General features: G+C 39.1%; 1 protein-coding gene across 1 annotated transcript; it reads right to left on the minus strand.

The window, feature by feature from the left end:
• Positions 1 to 274: 274 nt before the first annotated feature.
• Positions 275 to 1787, minus strand: LOC122041416 (zinc transporter 8-like). The gene is made up of 3 exons (XM_042601092.1): positions 1173 to 1787; positions 938 to 1087; positions 275 to 667 (listed from the first exon to the last, which is right to left on the minus strand). Exons 1-3 carry the CDS (start codon positions 1740 to 1742, stop codon positions 362 to 364), a joined length of 1026 nt encoding a protein of 341 aa, XP_042457026.1. The 5' UTR covers positions 1743 to 1787; the 3' UTR covers positions 275 to 361.
• Between the last annotated feature and the right edge of the window lie 12502 nt (positions 1788 to 14289).

Here is a 14289-nt window from a genome sequence, read left to right on the forward strand (position 1 = left end):
CGGCGGTCCGCTGTGCCGCTCTTTCACTCAGTTCTTTTTTCAACATGCTTTTTATCGGTAGGTTTGTCTTTACGCGCTTACTATTTTCATTATTTATCTTTATTAAATATTACCAAATAAACGTGGAGGGGCATTTTCGAATTATATTTTAATTCCTCCCAAAAGTCAGCAGCTATGTCGACATACTGCCGTAATTCCAAAGTCAAATCCATTTGGAATCATTCAACCTTTCAAACCCATTGGACCACAATTTTGTAATTACGTGAAGAAGACATAAAAAACCAAATTGTTTATTAAATATTTTCATAAATCCATGAACTGAAAGAAAACAAAACTCAAATACAGAACACACGACTCACTCCTAAGCCCACTTTGCAAGGAGGGACATCAGACCTGCCCCAAGAAGCAGAGCCACATTCAGCATGAGCTGCAACTTCGCCCTGCCCTGAACTTTAGGGTTCATGAAGTCCGCTGCCAGAAGATCGACCAGTGCCATGTAGACCAAAATCCCAGAAGCCACAGAGTTGAGAAGCCCCTCAACGATCAGAGCGGTGGGGCTGTTCTCATTGTAGACAGACGATACTCCGATCCCTATGGCAATCCCGACTGGGGTTGTCAGGGAGAAGAACAGCCCCATTGTGATGATCGACCCTCTTTTGAACTTTGCCTGTTTCAGAGATAGTATTTGAGCAGTGTCCGGCAGGCAATCTAAATGTGTTTTCTTTCAGGATCATTATCAGGATTCGTCAGCTAGTTTCGAAATAAGCTCGTTATCGTTAACTACCTGAAGATAGTTGGAATGTCTAGGGAACGCTAAAGATGACTATGCACTTGCTTATCTTCACTTATTTGAGTATCAATTCATATATAAATGAGTTTCCTTAATAAATTTTAAAAAATATACTGCTGAAAGTATTCAATAAAGTTTAATAGGTACCTGAGCGATACAACCTCCGAGACCCATGCCTTCGAAGAATTGATGAAAACTTAGAGCCGCGACGAGAGGTCTTATGGTGGAAGGAGACTCCGATGCGCCTAGTGAGATCCCTATGATCACCGAATGGACTATGATCCCGAGCTCCAAAACCTATTCATCAATTTATTTTTTTTATTTTTTTAAAAAAATATTATAATGGAAGTTTAAATAGATTTTTTTTTAAAAAAAAAGAAACCTGTGAAATAACTCGATGGCGGATAAGCTGCGCCGGAGTTTCGTCCTTGAGGTCGACGACGTGGGTATGGGCGTGCGTCGAATGGGTGTGGATCTGATTCGAGCCCTCCGCCTCCGGCGTTGCGCCGCCGTGGACGCGGGTGAAGTACCCGGTGGCGATCGTGTCGATCATCAGCGTCCCGATGGCCGCCACCATGGCGGTGAAGCCGGCGAAGGGGAAGTCGGACCAGGGGTGGGGGTCGAGGCAGGGGGAGGTGAGGTTTTCGAAGGCGTCGGGCAGGATGTGGACGAAGGCGGTGGCGATGATGACGCCGGCGGCGAAGGCCTTGACGACGAAGAACACGTCCTTCTCCGGGCGGAGCGCGGGGATCCACCGGCCGAGCACCGGGACGAGCACGCCGATGCCGCCGCAGACGAGGATGGAGAATATGGCGGCGATCCTCAGCCGGAGGGCCACCGTCTTGTTGCGGCCTTCCCCGTCATTCGAGCATTCGTCGTCGGCGGCGGCGAGGAATGGGAGGAGGACGAGGAGGAGGAGGAGGAAGCAAAGTCGCCGGACGTCGCCCACCATCGCCGTCTCTTGAGCTTCGAATGGCAGGAAAACAGAGCAGAGGAGTTCGTGAACAGAGAGCTTCTTCTTATAGAAACACAAAACGGTTTGCGCAATTTTTCATTTTGCTGCAAAATTTTAAGAACGTTGTCAGTCACATACCTGTAGTTTATAAAATATGCTTTCGCTCCCTTGAGTAGAAAAAGAGGACAAGTATTTAATTTTGTTTCCAAAGGTTATTAATAATAAATAAATTTTAAAATCTGTGTATCTACTGTGGTCGCTTAATTCTTTAATATGTTTAAATTTATTTCCTTTTTATTATCCGAGTGTCAATTTGGAATATTGATCGGAAATTGGAAATTGCACTTATTTTTACTTAACAAAAAAATTAAAAAATTATTAAAATAAATACTAAGCACATTTATACTGAAAAATTAATATTTAAATGAAATTGAAAATTCTTTTTTTGTTCAACGTTAAATATTTGATAATATGTCGTTAGAAACTAGGAATAGAGCACGCAATGAGCACATCAATTACGTGCGTGAGAATCACTTAATTGCTATTATTATTATTTGAATTCTTGATGAGCACATAAAGTGGCCATGATCTTTAAAAAAATAAAAAATTATTATTATTATTTGAAGCACATAGAGGTTGCCATGATGTTAAAAATAATAATAATTATTATTATTAGTAAGGAGTCAACTTTTAAAATATACAATAATTTATATATTAGTTTAATTAAATTTAAATCTTTCAAAAAATTATAAGAGAAAGAAAATTACTTGAGCAAAGAAAGAGAAAGAATCAAATCGAAGAATTAGTTGATGCATGATCATTGTGGTAAAAAGATGAAATGCTTGTCCTCAGTATCTTCGTCGTATCCGATCCAAGATCATCATGAGAGAGATAAATCGTAGTATCTGAGCGAGCATGTGACAGACAGGATGTAATACGGGGATAGAGGAGTTATTCCCCAGCTGCCTCAAGGATCGATCCTACGATTTCATTGTGATAATATCCGTCACATACTAATTCGGATGACCCACGGGATCAATTGATTCATGATCACGACTCATAAGAGATGGGTCTCGTATGCAAACTTATCAGTGATGACAAATCAAGGTTGGACCATGGACAAGACGTGTGATCGTTGTATAAGCTATTACAGGTATGAGTTGCTGTTTGATTTCTATACTTGTTTGAGGAGTTGGTCCCCTCAATTTCGAATAAAGAAGAAAATTGAGAGAGAAAAATAGGTTAGCTAAAATGAGGAATATTTATCTCATTTTTTAAAATATATTTTTAATATTTTTATTTTGGTCTTTTGGGGCGTGATTTGGTAAATACTTAAACAAGATGGCCCTTTTCTGATGAAATACTCATTTTAATTATTAAATAGAAATAAAGAAATCAACGAAGTGTCGACACAGTGTCGCTAGTCAAACGCCACGCAAGTCAACAAAAGTAGAAAACGAAAACAAGGAATGTTTTTAAATTATTGGAGCCTTTTTTTCGAATTAATGCGTTGGGAATTTAAAATAAAATCCACTAGTTTAGAATATTATCCCCGATCGCTTTTCCAAACTATCAGGGTTGGAAAAGAAGAGAATTGAACATCTTATCATAGTTTTTTTAAAAACAATATATTTATAGAATTCAAATTCTGATTTTCTGATTTTTTTTTAAAATATCACAGTTTTTATCTTCAACTTTGTTTTCTATAATCCTTCACCCTCTCAACTCTAGCTTTCTCTTTCATTTTGATATCAAGAATGACTTTGCACTCTAGTATAGTCTTCGCTTATCCGCGTGAGGGAGTCTAGTCTTCGCTTATCCGCGTGAGGTTTTTATTATCATGATCATTTTGAAATTAAAACTCACTAATCTTTACTCTCGAATTGTCTTTATCTTCATCATCTATAATCCTTCGACCTCTCTTAACTCTTGCTTTTTCTTTCATGTCTATATCAAGATTGACTCTACATCTATTCTAATCTTAGTGAGGATTTGGTTTTCGTGATCATTTTAAAATTAAAAACCACTTTTTTTTTCAAATATTTTTTTTTGAATTTTTTTCATTCATTTGATTTGAAAAAATCATAAGAATTTTTTTTTTTTTAAAAAATACTAGTGGATAAACACTCAGTGGAGAAAGAAATCTATATGATAATTAATTCTAAATTAAAAGTTTATATTATATTAATTAAATATAAAAAATATTTAATGAGTAAGACAAAAAATATACATTATTTTTTGAGTATTTTGTTTTCCAAATTAAATAAATATATATACAAGCATCATGGAAGATAACATTATTGAGAAATAATAATTTTTTAGTTGATCTAAAATATCTCATAGTCAATATAAAGAAAATAATCAAACAAAAAATGAGAACCATTTGAAATTAGTGTGGGCATAGTGCTAACGATGAAGACATGACAAGGATTGTGGTCGACAAGTTAGTATATGCTACTAAAGGGAGTACCACATTAAGCTTTTAATGTAAAACATGCTTAAAATAAAAAGAGTTTGAAAATGTAAATTGTTGAACTTGAGACGAAGAGGACCACCGCTATGCTTGACTGAACTAGAAAAATTAATTAGTGACCAAATGATGCTTAATTATCGAAAAATCTTTGCATAGGTATAAACTTAATATAAGAGTTACTAGCAAATTAGAAAAAAAAAGAAAATCGTTTTAAATTTTAGTAAAAAAATTGAAAATAAAGCTTTTTTTTGAAAAAAATAACTGTAATATTTATTTAAAAAAAAATCTTCAACTTCATAATTTTAAATTAAAATTATTAAAAATATATGAAAATTGTTTTAATATTTTCATCATAGTGGATGGCCTGTGTCGTGGGTCAACGCCATAGGAGTTGCGCCCTTAAGCGTTGAAACGATTGGTGTTTTGTCGCACTTTTGGTCCATAGTTATTGACCATGAAAACTAATTGTTATAATAAGTATTTTCCTCGATAGCCAATGTATCCAACATTGGGCTGTATTTAATTTAATTTTAAAAATGCTTAATGAGTAAGACATTTTTTTTATTATTATTTTGAGTATTTTATTTTCCAAATTAAATAAATACATCAGCACCATGGCTTATAATATTATTGAAAGATGATAATTATTCATGGTCTAATTTAAATAAAATCGAGGTAAATATCTTTCTTATGTGCTAGTCATTATTCTAAAGGTTAATAATCATCTGTGATTTACCTTCTCTGTGTTGGTCCTGAAATAAATTGATGAAGACGTTAGGAACGAGTATATTCACCTTTTTATTATCATGATCTAACATATCTCATAGTTAACATATAAAAATAATTAAAAAAATGAGTTTTTATATGAACCATTTGAAATTACTGTAAGCACACGATCTTCTTTTTTTTTTTTTTTTTTTTTTTTTTTTTTTTTTTTTTTACCAAAAAAAAGGCTCGTAATTCTCATTAAAATAATATCAAATTATAAATTTTCATCCAATCTCAAAAATTTTGATCCAATCTCAAAAATTCCTATTCTCCCACGTAAATAAATGATGATGGGGAAGAAGAAATAAAATAAGCTATATAATGGGCAGTAAAATTTATAGTGTATATGTATGTAGGGCTGGAAAAAAATATCGAAATACCGAAATACCGAAAAATTATACTGAAAAAATACCGTATATACCGAAATTTTCGGTATACCGAAAAATTCGGTACGATATCATACCGTACCGAATTTGTCGGTAACGGTAACGGTAACGGTAACGATAACGGTAACGATTTAAAATATTTCGGTATACCGAAATACCGAGTAACTATAGATTAAATGATTAATTTAGATTCCCCTAAAGCCTAAACCAAATCCTAACGGCCCCAAACCATGTTCTCTCCTTGCGCCGTCGGCGCACACGTCGCGACTCGCGATTCTTTCCTTCCACAGTCGACCACCACACATAGTCGCCGGAGAAGATGCACAACAACTTAGAAACTTCTTCTCCAGTCCTAATATTTTTTTCCTTCATTGAATCTGAAGAAATCTAATCACCGAGCTCTGTTCTGAGAGTTATGCTTGCGCAAGTTCTTGTCCGATTTTCTGGTGAGTGTTAACTTTTGTTTCTTTGGTGGATTTATGATATTTTTAGTATGGATTGAAGCTTATATGCTTCCCCTATTTTTCCAGCTAGCATTTAGTTATTTCTGGCAAGATTTCGATGAGTCTCCGGCGAGCCACCACCCTGAGACCATTAGCTACTGGTTTAATCTTCAATCTTGTATATTTGGGTCCGAAATCCCAACTCTTGTTCTTATATGATCACTGTCCTTCATTACAAGACAATTATTTTTTATATATTATATGTAATATATATATAACTTCGGCATGACGGTATTTTACCGATACCGTACCGACATTTCGGTATACCGAAATTCGGTATATCGAAATGTCGGTACGGTATCAGTATCAATTTTTAGAATACCGATTTTTTCGGTACAGTATACGGTATTCGATTTTGGGTACGGTATACCGTGCCGACCCAGGCCTATATGTATGAGAGCAATAGACAGATCCGGACCTTTCAAGAGGCAGTGCCGACGTCCTCCGTTCAAAAATTAAAATTAAAAAAAAGTTTTTATAGTAAATTTTTTTTATCACTTATTATATTAAAATTTTAATGAGGAAAAGAAACGTAATCTATTAACGGATAATTTTAGAATCAAAATGATGATATTAAAATATGACGAAAAATAACGGATAGAAAAAAATAATATATATATTTCTTTTCGTTCATAAAATTACATTATATATATAAAATATGACATATATATATTCTTTTTTAATTATAAAAATTATATCATTATGTATCATCTTCCTCGATCAAAATAAATAAACATACAAAAAAAATATATTTTTTTCATTCTATTCTTTCCTCATATTTTTAAAATTTATTTTATCCATCTATCATCTCATTCTTTGAGTAAATAAAGCATAAGTTAACTATAAACCCTCTCAATTGTGCAAAAGACGGATCCCGCTGCCCAGCGGCTTCCTAGGTCTGGCCCCACAGGAATCTTAGGAGAAGGTAAATCAGCGGTGAATACTGGTCCGGATAAATCCTCTCAAGAAGGGAAGGAAGCTGGAGAGGGGTCGGCCGTGGTGGTGGGCCCGACAGCGGCAGTGGAAACAAAGAGGAGGAGTTGACTGAACATTGCAGCATTGAAGAAAGCTGAGAGAATTTTTTAATAAAAACAAAAATAATGGAGAAAAAATTTATTATTATTATTATTATTATTTATTTATATATAGAAAGATTGATCTCCTACTTATATTAAGGAGAATCGTTCAGCTACTTTGTACTTGAATCATTTCCGTTAGTTTGAATTTGAATTATTAGTTTGTTCTATCGAATTTAAGTGCGTAAAATTCAACTTTATTGTTGGATCTTGATTTAATTTTCAAATTAGACGCTAATAAATTTTATATAGGAATTCTAATTTTGAAATTTGAGGTATAAATTTGAAAACTCCTGAATTTAAATAGAAACCCTAATTTTTAAAATTAAATTAGGATTAAAGATGAATAAGTCGTCCTTGTTGGTGCAACCTTAGGTCAAGGTTGACCTGGGTGACCCGACTCGAGTTGACCTGACTCGAGGTATATTTTGATGTTTGACAAGAATAGAGAAGTTATATTTTGATGTTTGACAAGAATAGGAACTTGGGGGATTGTGGGTACAACCTTTTGTCAAGGTTGACCTGGTTGACCCGACTTGTGTTGACCTGATTCGGGAAAAGTCCAAGTATGGAGACTTGATACGGAAAGGTCCAAGCAGGGAGCTTGGCACGGGAAAAGTCCAAGTATGGAGACTTGGCACGGAAAAGTCCAAGCAAGGAGCTTGGCACGGGAAAAGTCCAAGCAGGAAGCTTGGCATGGGGAAAAGTCCAAGTATGGAAGCTTGGCATGGGACGTCGGAGAGGGCTTGGTAGCTCGTTCTCCGGACTAGGTCAGAGAGGGCTCGGTAGCTCGTTCTCTGGACCGGACGTGGAAGTCGGAGAGGGCTCGGTAGCTCGTTCTCCGGACTATGTCAGAGAGGGCTCGGTAGCTCGTTCTCTGGATCGGACATGGAAGTCGGAGAGGGCTCGGTAGCTCGTTCTCTGGACTAGGTCAGAGAGGGCTCGGTAGCTCGTTCTCTGGACTAGGTCAGAGAGGGCTCGGTAGCTCGTTCTCCAGACTAGGTCAGAGAGGGCTCGGTAGCTCGTTCTCTAGATCAGGAAGGCTTTAGGTTTAAGGCTGGGAAATTGGATCGGTCTGCTGACCGATCCAGTGATACACTGGATCATCTGATATCGATCAGTAACCAAACAGATTGGGAGAAGGAATGGCATGATCGGTCCACAGACCGATCAGGGCTTTGGCAACAAACTCTTTGTGAGAGTTGGGATCGGTCTGGGGACCGATCAGCCTAGGGCCTGATCGGTCCACAGACCGATCAGGGATCGCAAACCAACTCTCTGTGAGAGTTGGGATCGGTCTGGGGACCGATCAGCCTGGGACCTGATCGGTCCCCTGACCGATCAGAGCCATCCTGGACCGATCAGGGTGGAGCCTGATCGGTCCAGGTCTAGCCATTGAGACACAATGACTAGATTTCTTCTTTCTTCTTCTTCGCAGGTTCATATAAATCAAGAGCCTCTATAGTAGAGTAAAGTGCTTCTTCTTGCTCCTTCTTGTTCCTTGCGATCAGAGCTTTGCTGAGCTCTCCATTACTGAAGCTTTGTGTGAGCTTCCCTCGGCTGGACTCCAACTGATCAGTTGCTGTTGTTGTTGGCGTGATGTTGCTGCTTCATCAACAGTCGACAAGAAGGCAAGCAAACTAGTGTTTTTACATTCATATTGTTCTTGGCTTCTTGCTGTATTTCTTGTACGCTGATCTTGCTGTTGCAAGAGAGATTGTGGCGAGGTTTCTCCACCCAGAAGGAGTTTTTATTAGCCGGTTCTCCGGGGTCTCATCCACCGACGGATTGATAGGATTCGTCCACCTTACGGACATGCCGAGGAGTAGGAGTATCATCTCCGAACCTCGTTATATCATTGCGTTTGAGGTTTGATCTTCTCCATTTTCGTTTCTATCTTTTATTTCCGTTGCGCTAACTCAAATTGTAGGAAGAAACATGAATTTGGGGTCGGTTATTCACACCCCCCCTCTTTAGCCGCGTCCGAAGGTCCTAACAAGTGGTATCAGAGCCAGGTCGCTCTTCGTCGGATTAACACCCGGGGGAGCACGAGCTAGAGAATGGATCAACTTGGAGAAGACGTCACGATTCCACCCTTCTACGATTGCGACAACTTCGCGTATTGGAAGGTAAGAATGAAGTATTTTCTTATGACTAACCTAGTAAATTGGAATTGTGTACAAGTAGGTTTTATTTCTCCGATGGATAAAGAAGGAGAACCTCTCGAGAAGAAGAAGTGGACGAACGAACAAATCCACCAATCCATAATCAATGACGAGGTAACGAAAATCTTTGAATTTTCATTACCTAATGATATCTTGTGTAAGATAGGTGGATACAACAATGCCAAGGAGTTGTGGAACAACTTGGCTAAGTTCTATGAGGAGAGCTCCAATTCAAGTCATGAAGAGGAGTCAAGTGAGCCAAGTAGCTCACATCATGGAGGTATGGAATTAGAAGTTGAGGGCTACTCAACATCTATGGAAGAAGAGGAGGAGAGTTCTTCATTAAGATTGGAGCAAGAAGAAGAAGCCTCTACCTCCGGAAGGGATGAAGGAGAGAGCTTATATCCATCCTCAACCCTAGGTAACTCAAGCAACTTAATTTCAAGTAAATTACATATAATGTGCTTTGAGTGTAGGGAATATGGGCATTACAAAAGTAAATGTCTAAAGAGGATTAGGAAGACTCCACCGGCACCAAAAGTCAAGGAAGCCGGAGTCCCGATACGCAAGGGCAAGGAGCACGTGGTGTGCTTCCAATGCAAGCAAAGGGGACATTAATGTCCAAGGGGAGGCAACCTCACAAGGACAAGAGACCAAGCACATCTATGGGGGGAGCTAAGGCAAACCCTAAGGTATCCTTTAAGGTACATTCTTGCAATTCTAATAAGACACATGCTAGTAGTTTTATTGCAATTGTCAATAATGATAAGCATGATAACCATAGAAACCGATACATGTGCTTAGGTGCCAAACATGTTAGCCTAGATAAGGACAATGCTAGAAATGCCAACCCTAGAGTTAACTCATCTAAGGTTAAGGAAAACCTAGATAGGAATCCCAAAATAACTAGACATATGCCTAGGAATACCTCAAAGAAAAATGGAAAATTAAAGCTTGAGGTATTAAAGAAGGAAAATCAAGTCTTGAGGTCAAGACTTGACACTTTAGAAAAGACTCTTAAGAATTTAGAAAAGTCAACTCTAGGGTCTAAGGGTCAAAAATCAAAGCCCAAGGACATGAGAGGTTTGTGTCACAAACCTAAGTCTCAAGTGGTCAAGCCCGCTTATCATAATGTTCCATTCGATTATGGAACAAGACCTAGGGTTAAGAAGACCATCACCAAGGTCACAAGGGGAGTCACCCCTATAGTTGATCTTGATGAGTCCCAAATGACCAAGGCTTTAAAGCCTAGGAGAGTCATTAGGAGGGTTGCTAGGGAAGTCATCCCTAGTGAATATTTAGTGAACCCAATGAGCTCAAATAGGTATTGGGTTCCTAGGAGCGTGATTCCTTCACGCTAGATGGTTTAGGGTGTGCCAACCTTAATTGGATAGGTAGTTAACCTACTCATGGCAAAAGGTGGCATTTTAGGAATTTTCAAGGTGTAATCAAGCCTTGAAAATGAAATTAAAAAGTATTCCTAAGGTGATTAGGATGTGCCAACCACATTTGAGGAGTTTTCTAGGGTCAATCTAATTGACACATAGTGATCTAAAAATCTTTAGTATATGATTTTAGGTCTATTACACTTAGGAATATAGAATTTATGGTAAAATGATCAAAATTATCAAAAATGGCAACTAAGGCTAGAATTAGATATTTTCTATACCTTTATATGTTATTTGCCATACATTGTTTGTCATATGCCATGTCATGACATCATATTTAACTTATTATCATTTGAAATGTCATGATAATACTTAGGTTAGTTATATGTCATGCCTTATTTAAGTTTCATACTTTATGCCATGACATCATGACATTGACACATGTTTCCACTTATGATATTATTTTATGCCATGTCATCATCTCTTGCACTTATGATCAATTAATTTGATTTAAGGATAGAAACACAATTTGATATGGAGATCAAATTGTTGTTTAGAAAATGCATGAGAACTTAGCTTAAGATGACCTAAACCCATATCTCACATCAAAATTGACTTGGATGTGTTTGATACACCTTAGATGTGTGTGAGATATTAGGATTATGAGTTAGGATCAAGGTGCATAGTTCTTGTACCTAGATGAGCCTAATTCGAATTTGAGGATCATAGGGAGAACTTGTGTACAAGTCATGTACATTTAGCCCTAAGATTGTGGTCCTAAATTGAATGGTTTAAGATCATTTCAAAATTGATTTGAAAAACCTTGATGAAGCTTTTCTAGTGATAGCACTCATCATTGAGCAAGTTGATACAAAGATGGATTAACCTTGAGCTATTTCAAAGTCTTTCGAACTTTGTATCAAGATTAAAAAATGGGAGTTATTTTCATAGAAAACTATTTTTCCATGATAATATATGTTATGAGGAATGTATCCTCAAAATTTTACAATTTTTGGAATTTTCTGTAATTTTTTAGGGGTTTCTGAATTTCGGGAGAAAAATCAAAAATCTTATCAGAGAGTCGTGGACCGATCAGAGGAGATCCTGATCGGTCTAGGGAAGTCTGGATCGGTCACTGGACCGATCTAGGGTAGTGTGGATCGGTCTGATGACCGATCCAGTGGAGTCTGATCGGTCTGGTGACCGATCAGAGCGTGCCAAAATGATGATTTTCGACTGTTGTCTGAAATTTCAGCTGTGGAAGTTGGTGTTTTAGATTTCTAAAGGGTTGAAACTCTCCAAGACATTGTTGGTGCAATGGTTAAGGGGGAGTTGACTTTTAGGGGGAGTTTTTACTCGTCAAGATTTCTGAGGATGAGTGATATGGGATTTTCACTAAGTTGATTATTGATTTTAGTATCAAGGGGGAAATTAAGGGTTTCAATGAAAGGTATGAGACTTTCATTAGGAAGAAACTCTTGACCTTGATTTACTCTTTTTGATGTGTGTCAAAAAGGGGGAGAATGTCCAGAGAATGTTCAAGGAAGAACATTGGAGTTTGGGGAGAATGTTCAGAGAATGTTCAAGGAAGAACATTGGAGAACTATTGGAAAACCTAAGTTAGGTTATCGGGTTAACCTAACTTGATTATGATTTTTGTCAAACATCAAAAAGGGGGAGATTGTTGGTGCAACCTTAGGTCAAGGCTGACCTGGGTGACCCGACTCGAGTTGACCTGACTCGAGGTATATTTTGATGTTTGACAAGAATAGAGAAGTTATATTTTGATGTTTGACAAGAATAGGAACTTGGGGGATTGTGGGTGCAACCTTTGGTCAAGGTTGACCTGGTTGACCCGACTTGTGTTGACCTGATTCGGGAAAAGTCCAAGTATGGAGACTTGGCACGGAAAGGTCCAAGCAGGGAGCTTGGCATGGGAAAAGTCCGAGTATGGAGACTTGGCACGGAAAGGTCCAAGCAGGGAGCTTGGCACGGGAAAAGTCCAAGTATGGAGACTTGGCACGGAAAAGTCCAAGCAAGGAGCTTGGCACGGGAAAAGTCCAAGCAGGGAGCTTGGCACGGGGAAAAGTCCAAGTATGGAAGCTTGGCATGGGAGGTCGGAGAGGGCTCGGTAGCTCGTTCTCCGGACTAGGTCAGAGAGGGCTCGGTAGCTCGTTCTCTGGACTGGACGTGGAAGTCGGAGAGAGCTCGGTAGCTCGTTCTCTGGACTAGGTCAGAGAGGGCTCGATAGCTCGTTCTCTGGACCGGACGTGGAAGTTGGAGAGGGCTCGGTAGCTCGTTCTCTGAACTAGGTCAGAGAGGGCTCGGTAGCTCGTTTTCTGGACCGGACGTGGAAGTCGGAGAGGGCTCGGTAGCTCGTTCTCCGGACTAGGTCAGAGAGGGCTCGGTAGCTCGTTCTCTAGATCAGGAAGGCTTTAGGTTTAAGGCTGGGAAATTGGATCGGTCTACTGACCGATCCAGTGATACACTGGGTCATCTGATATCGATCAGTAACCAAACAGATTGGGAGAAGGAATGGCCTGATCGGTCCACAGACCGATCAGGGCTCTGGCAACAAACTCTCTGTGAGAGTTGGGATCGGTCTGGGGACCGATCAGCCTAGGGCCTGATCGGTCCACAGACCTATCAGGGATCGCAAACCAACTCTCTGTGAGAGTTGGGATCGGTCTGGGACCGATCAGCCTGGGGCCTGATCGGTCCCCCAATCGATCAGAGCCATCCTGGACCGATCAGGGTGGAGCCTGATCGGTCCAGGCCTAGCCGTTGAGATACAACGGCTAGATTTCTTCTTTCTTCTTCTTCACAGGTTCATATAAATCAAGGGCCTTTACAGTAGAGTAAAGTGCTTCTTCTTGCTCCTTCTTGTTCCTTACGATCAGAGCTTTGCTGAGCTCTCCATTACTGAAGCTTCGTGTGAGCTTCCCTCGGCTGGACTCCAACTGATCAGTTGCTGCTGTTGTTGGCGTGAAGTTGCTGCTTCATCAACAGTCGACAAGAAGGCAAGCAAACTAGTATTTTTACATTCATATTGTTCTTCCTTCTTTTTGATTTCTTGTACGCTGATCTTGCTGTTGCAAGAGAGATTGTGGCGAGGTTTCTCCACCCAGAAGGAGTTTTTATTAGCCGGTTCTCCGGGGTCTCATCCACCGATGGATTGATAGGATTCGTCCACCTTACGGACACGCCGAGGAGTAGGAGTATCATCTCCGAACCTCGTTATATCATCGCGTTTGAGGTTTGATCTTCTCCATTTTCGTTTCTATCTTTTATTTCCGCTGCGCTAACTCAAATTGTAGGAAGAAACGTGAATTTGGGGTCGGCTATTCACACCCCCCTCTCTAGCCGCGTCCGAAGGTCCTTACAATCCTCTCTTAATTAAAAATATTCAAATTAAAAAAAATTATTTATTTATTTATTTTTTTATCAATAGTTAAATATGTAGGTAGTATATATATATATATATATATATATATAAAAGTTTGATATCTTATATATCTTACGCGGTACATCCCATGAACATCATAATTTTTTCTATTTGATTTTTTTGTTTAATACTGTTGATCCTGTCCGAACCAGGAGTCAACGGACGCTGGGGATGTGACGCTCCCTGCTGGATCCTCGAGTGCTCCGGCGAACCTGCAACAAAACCGAGCCGGGGGGGGGGGGGTTCCCCGGCGACGGCCCTCCGACGCTCAAGTCAGGCGAAGAAATAAGAAAGTGGCTTAGAAAATGTAGACTTCTGTACCTCCGGTTGAAGAAGTGGA

The sequence above is a fragment of the Zingiber officinale genome, chromosome 2A (genome assembly GCF_018446385.1).
Source record: "Zingiber officinale cultivar Zhangliang chromosome 2A, Zo_v1.1, whole genome shotgun sequence".
Classification (NCBI taxonomy): Eukaryota; Viridiplantae; Streptophyta; class Magnoliopsida; order Zingiberales; family Zingiberaceae; genus Zingiber; species Zingiber officinale.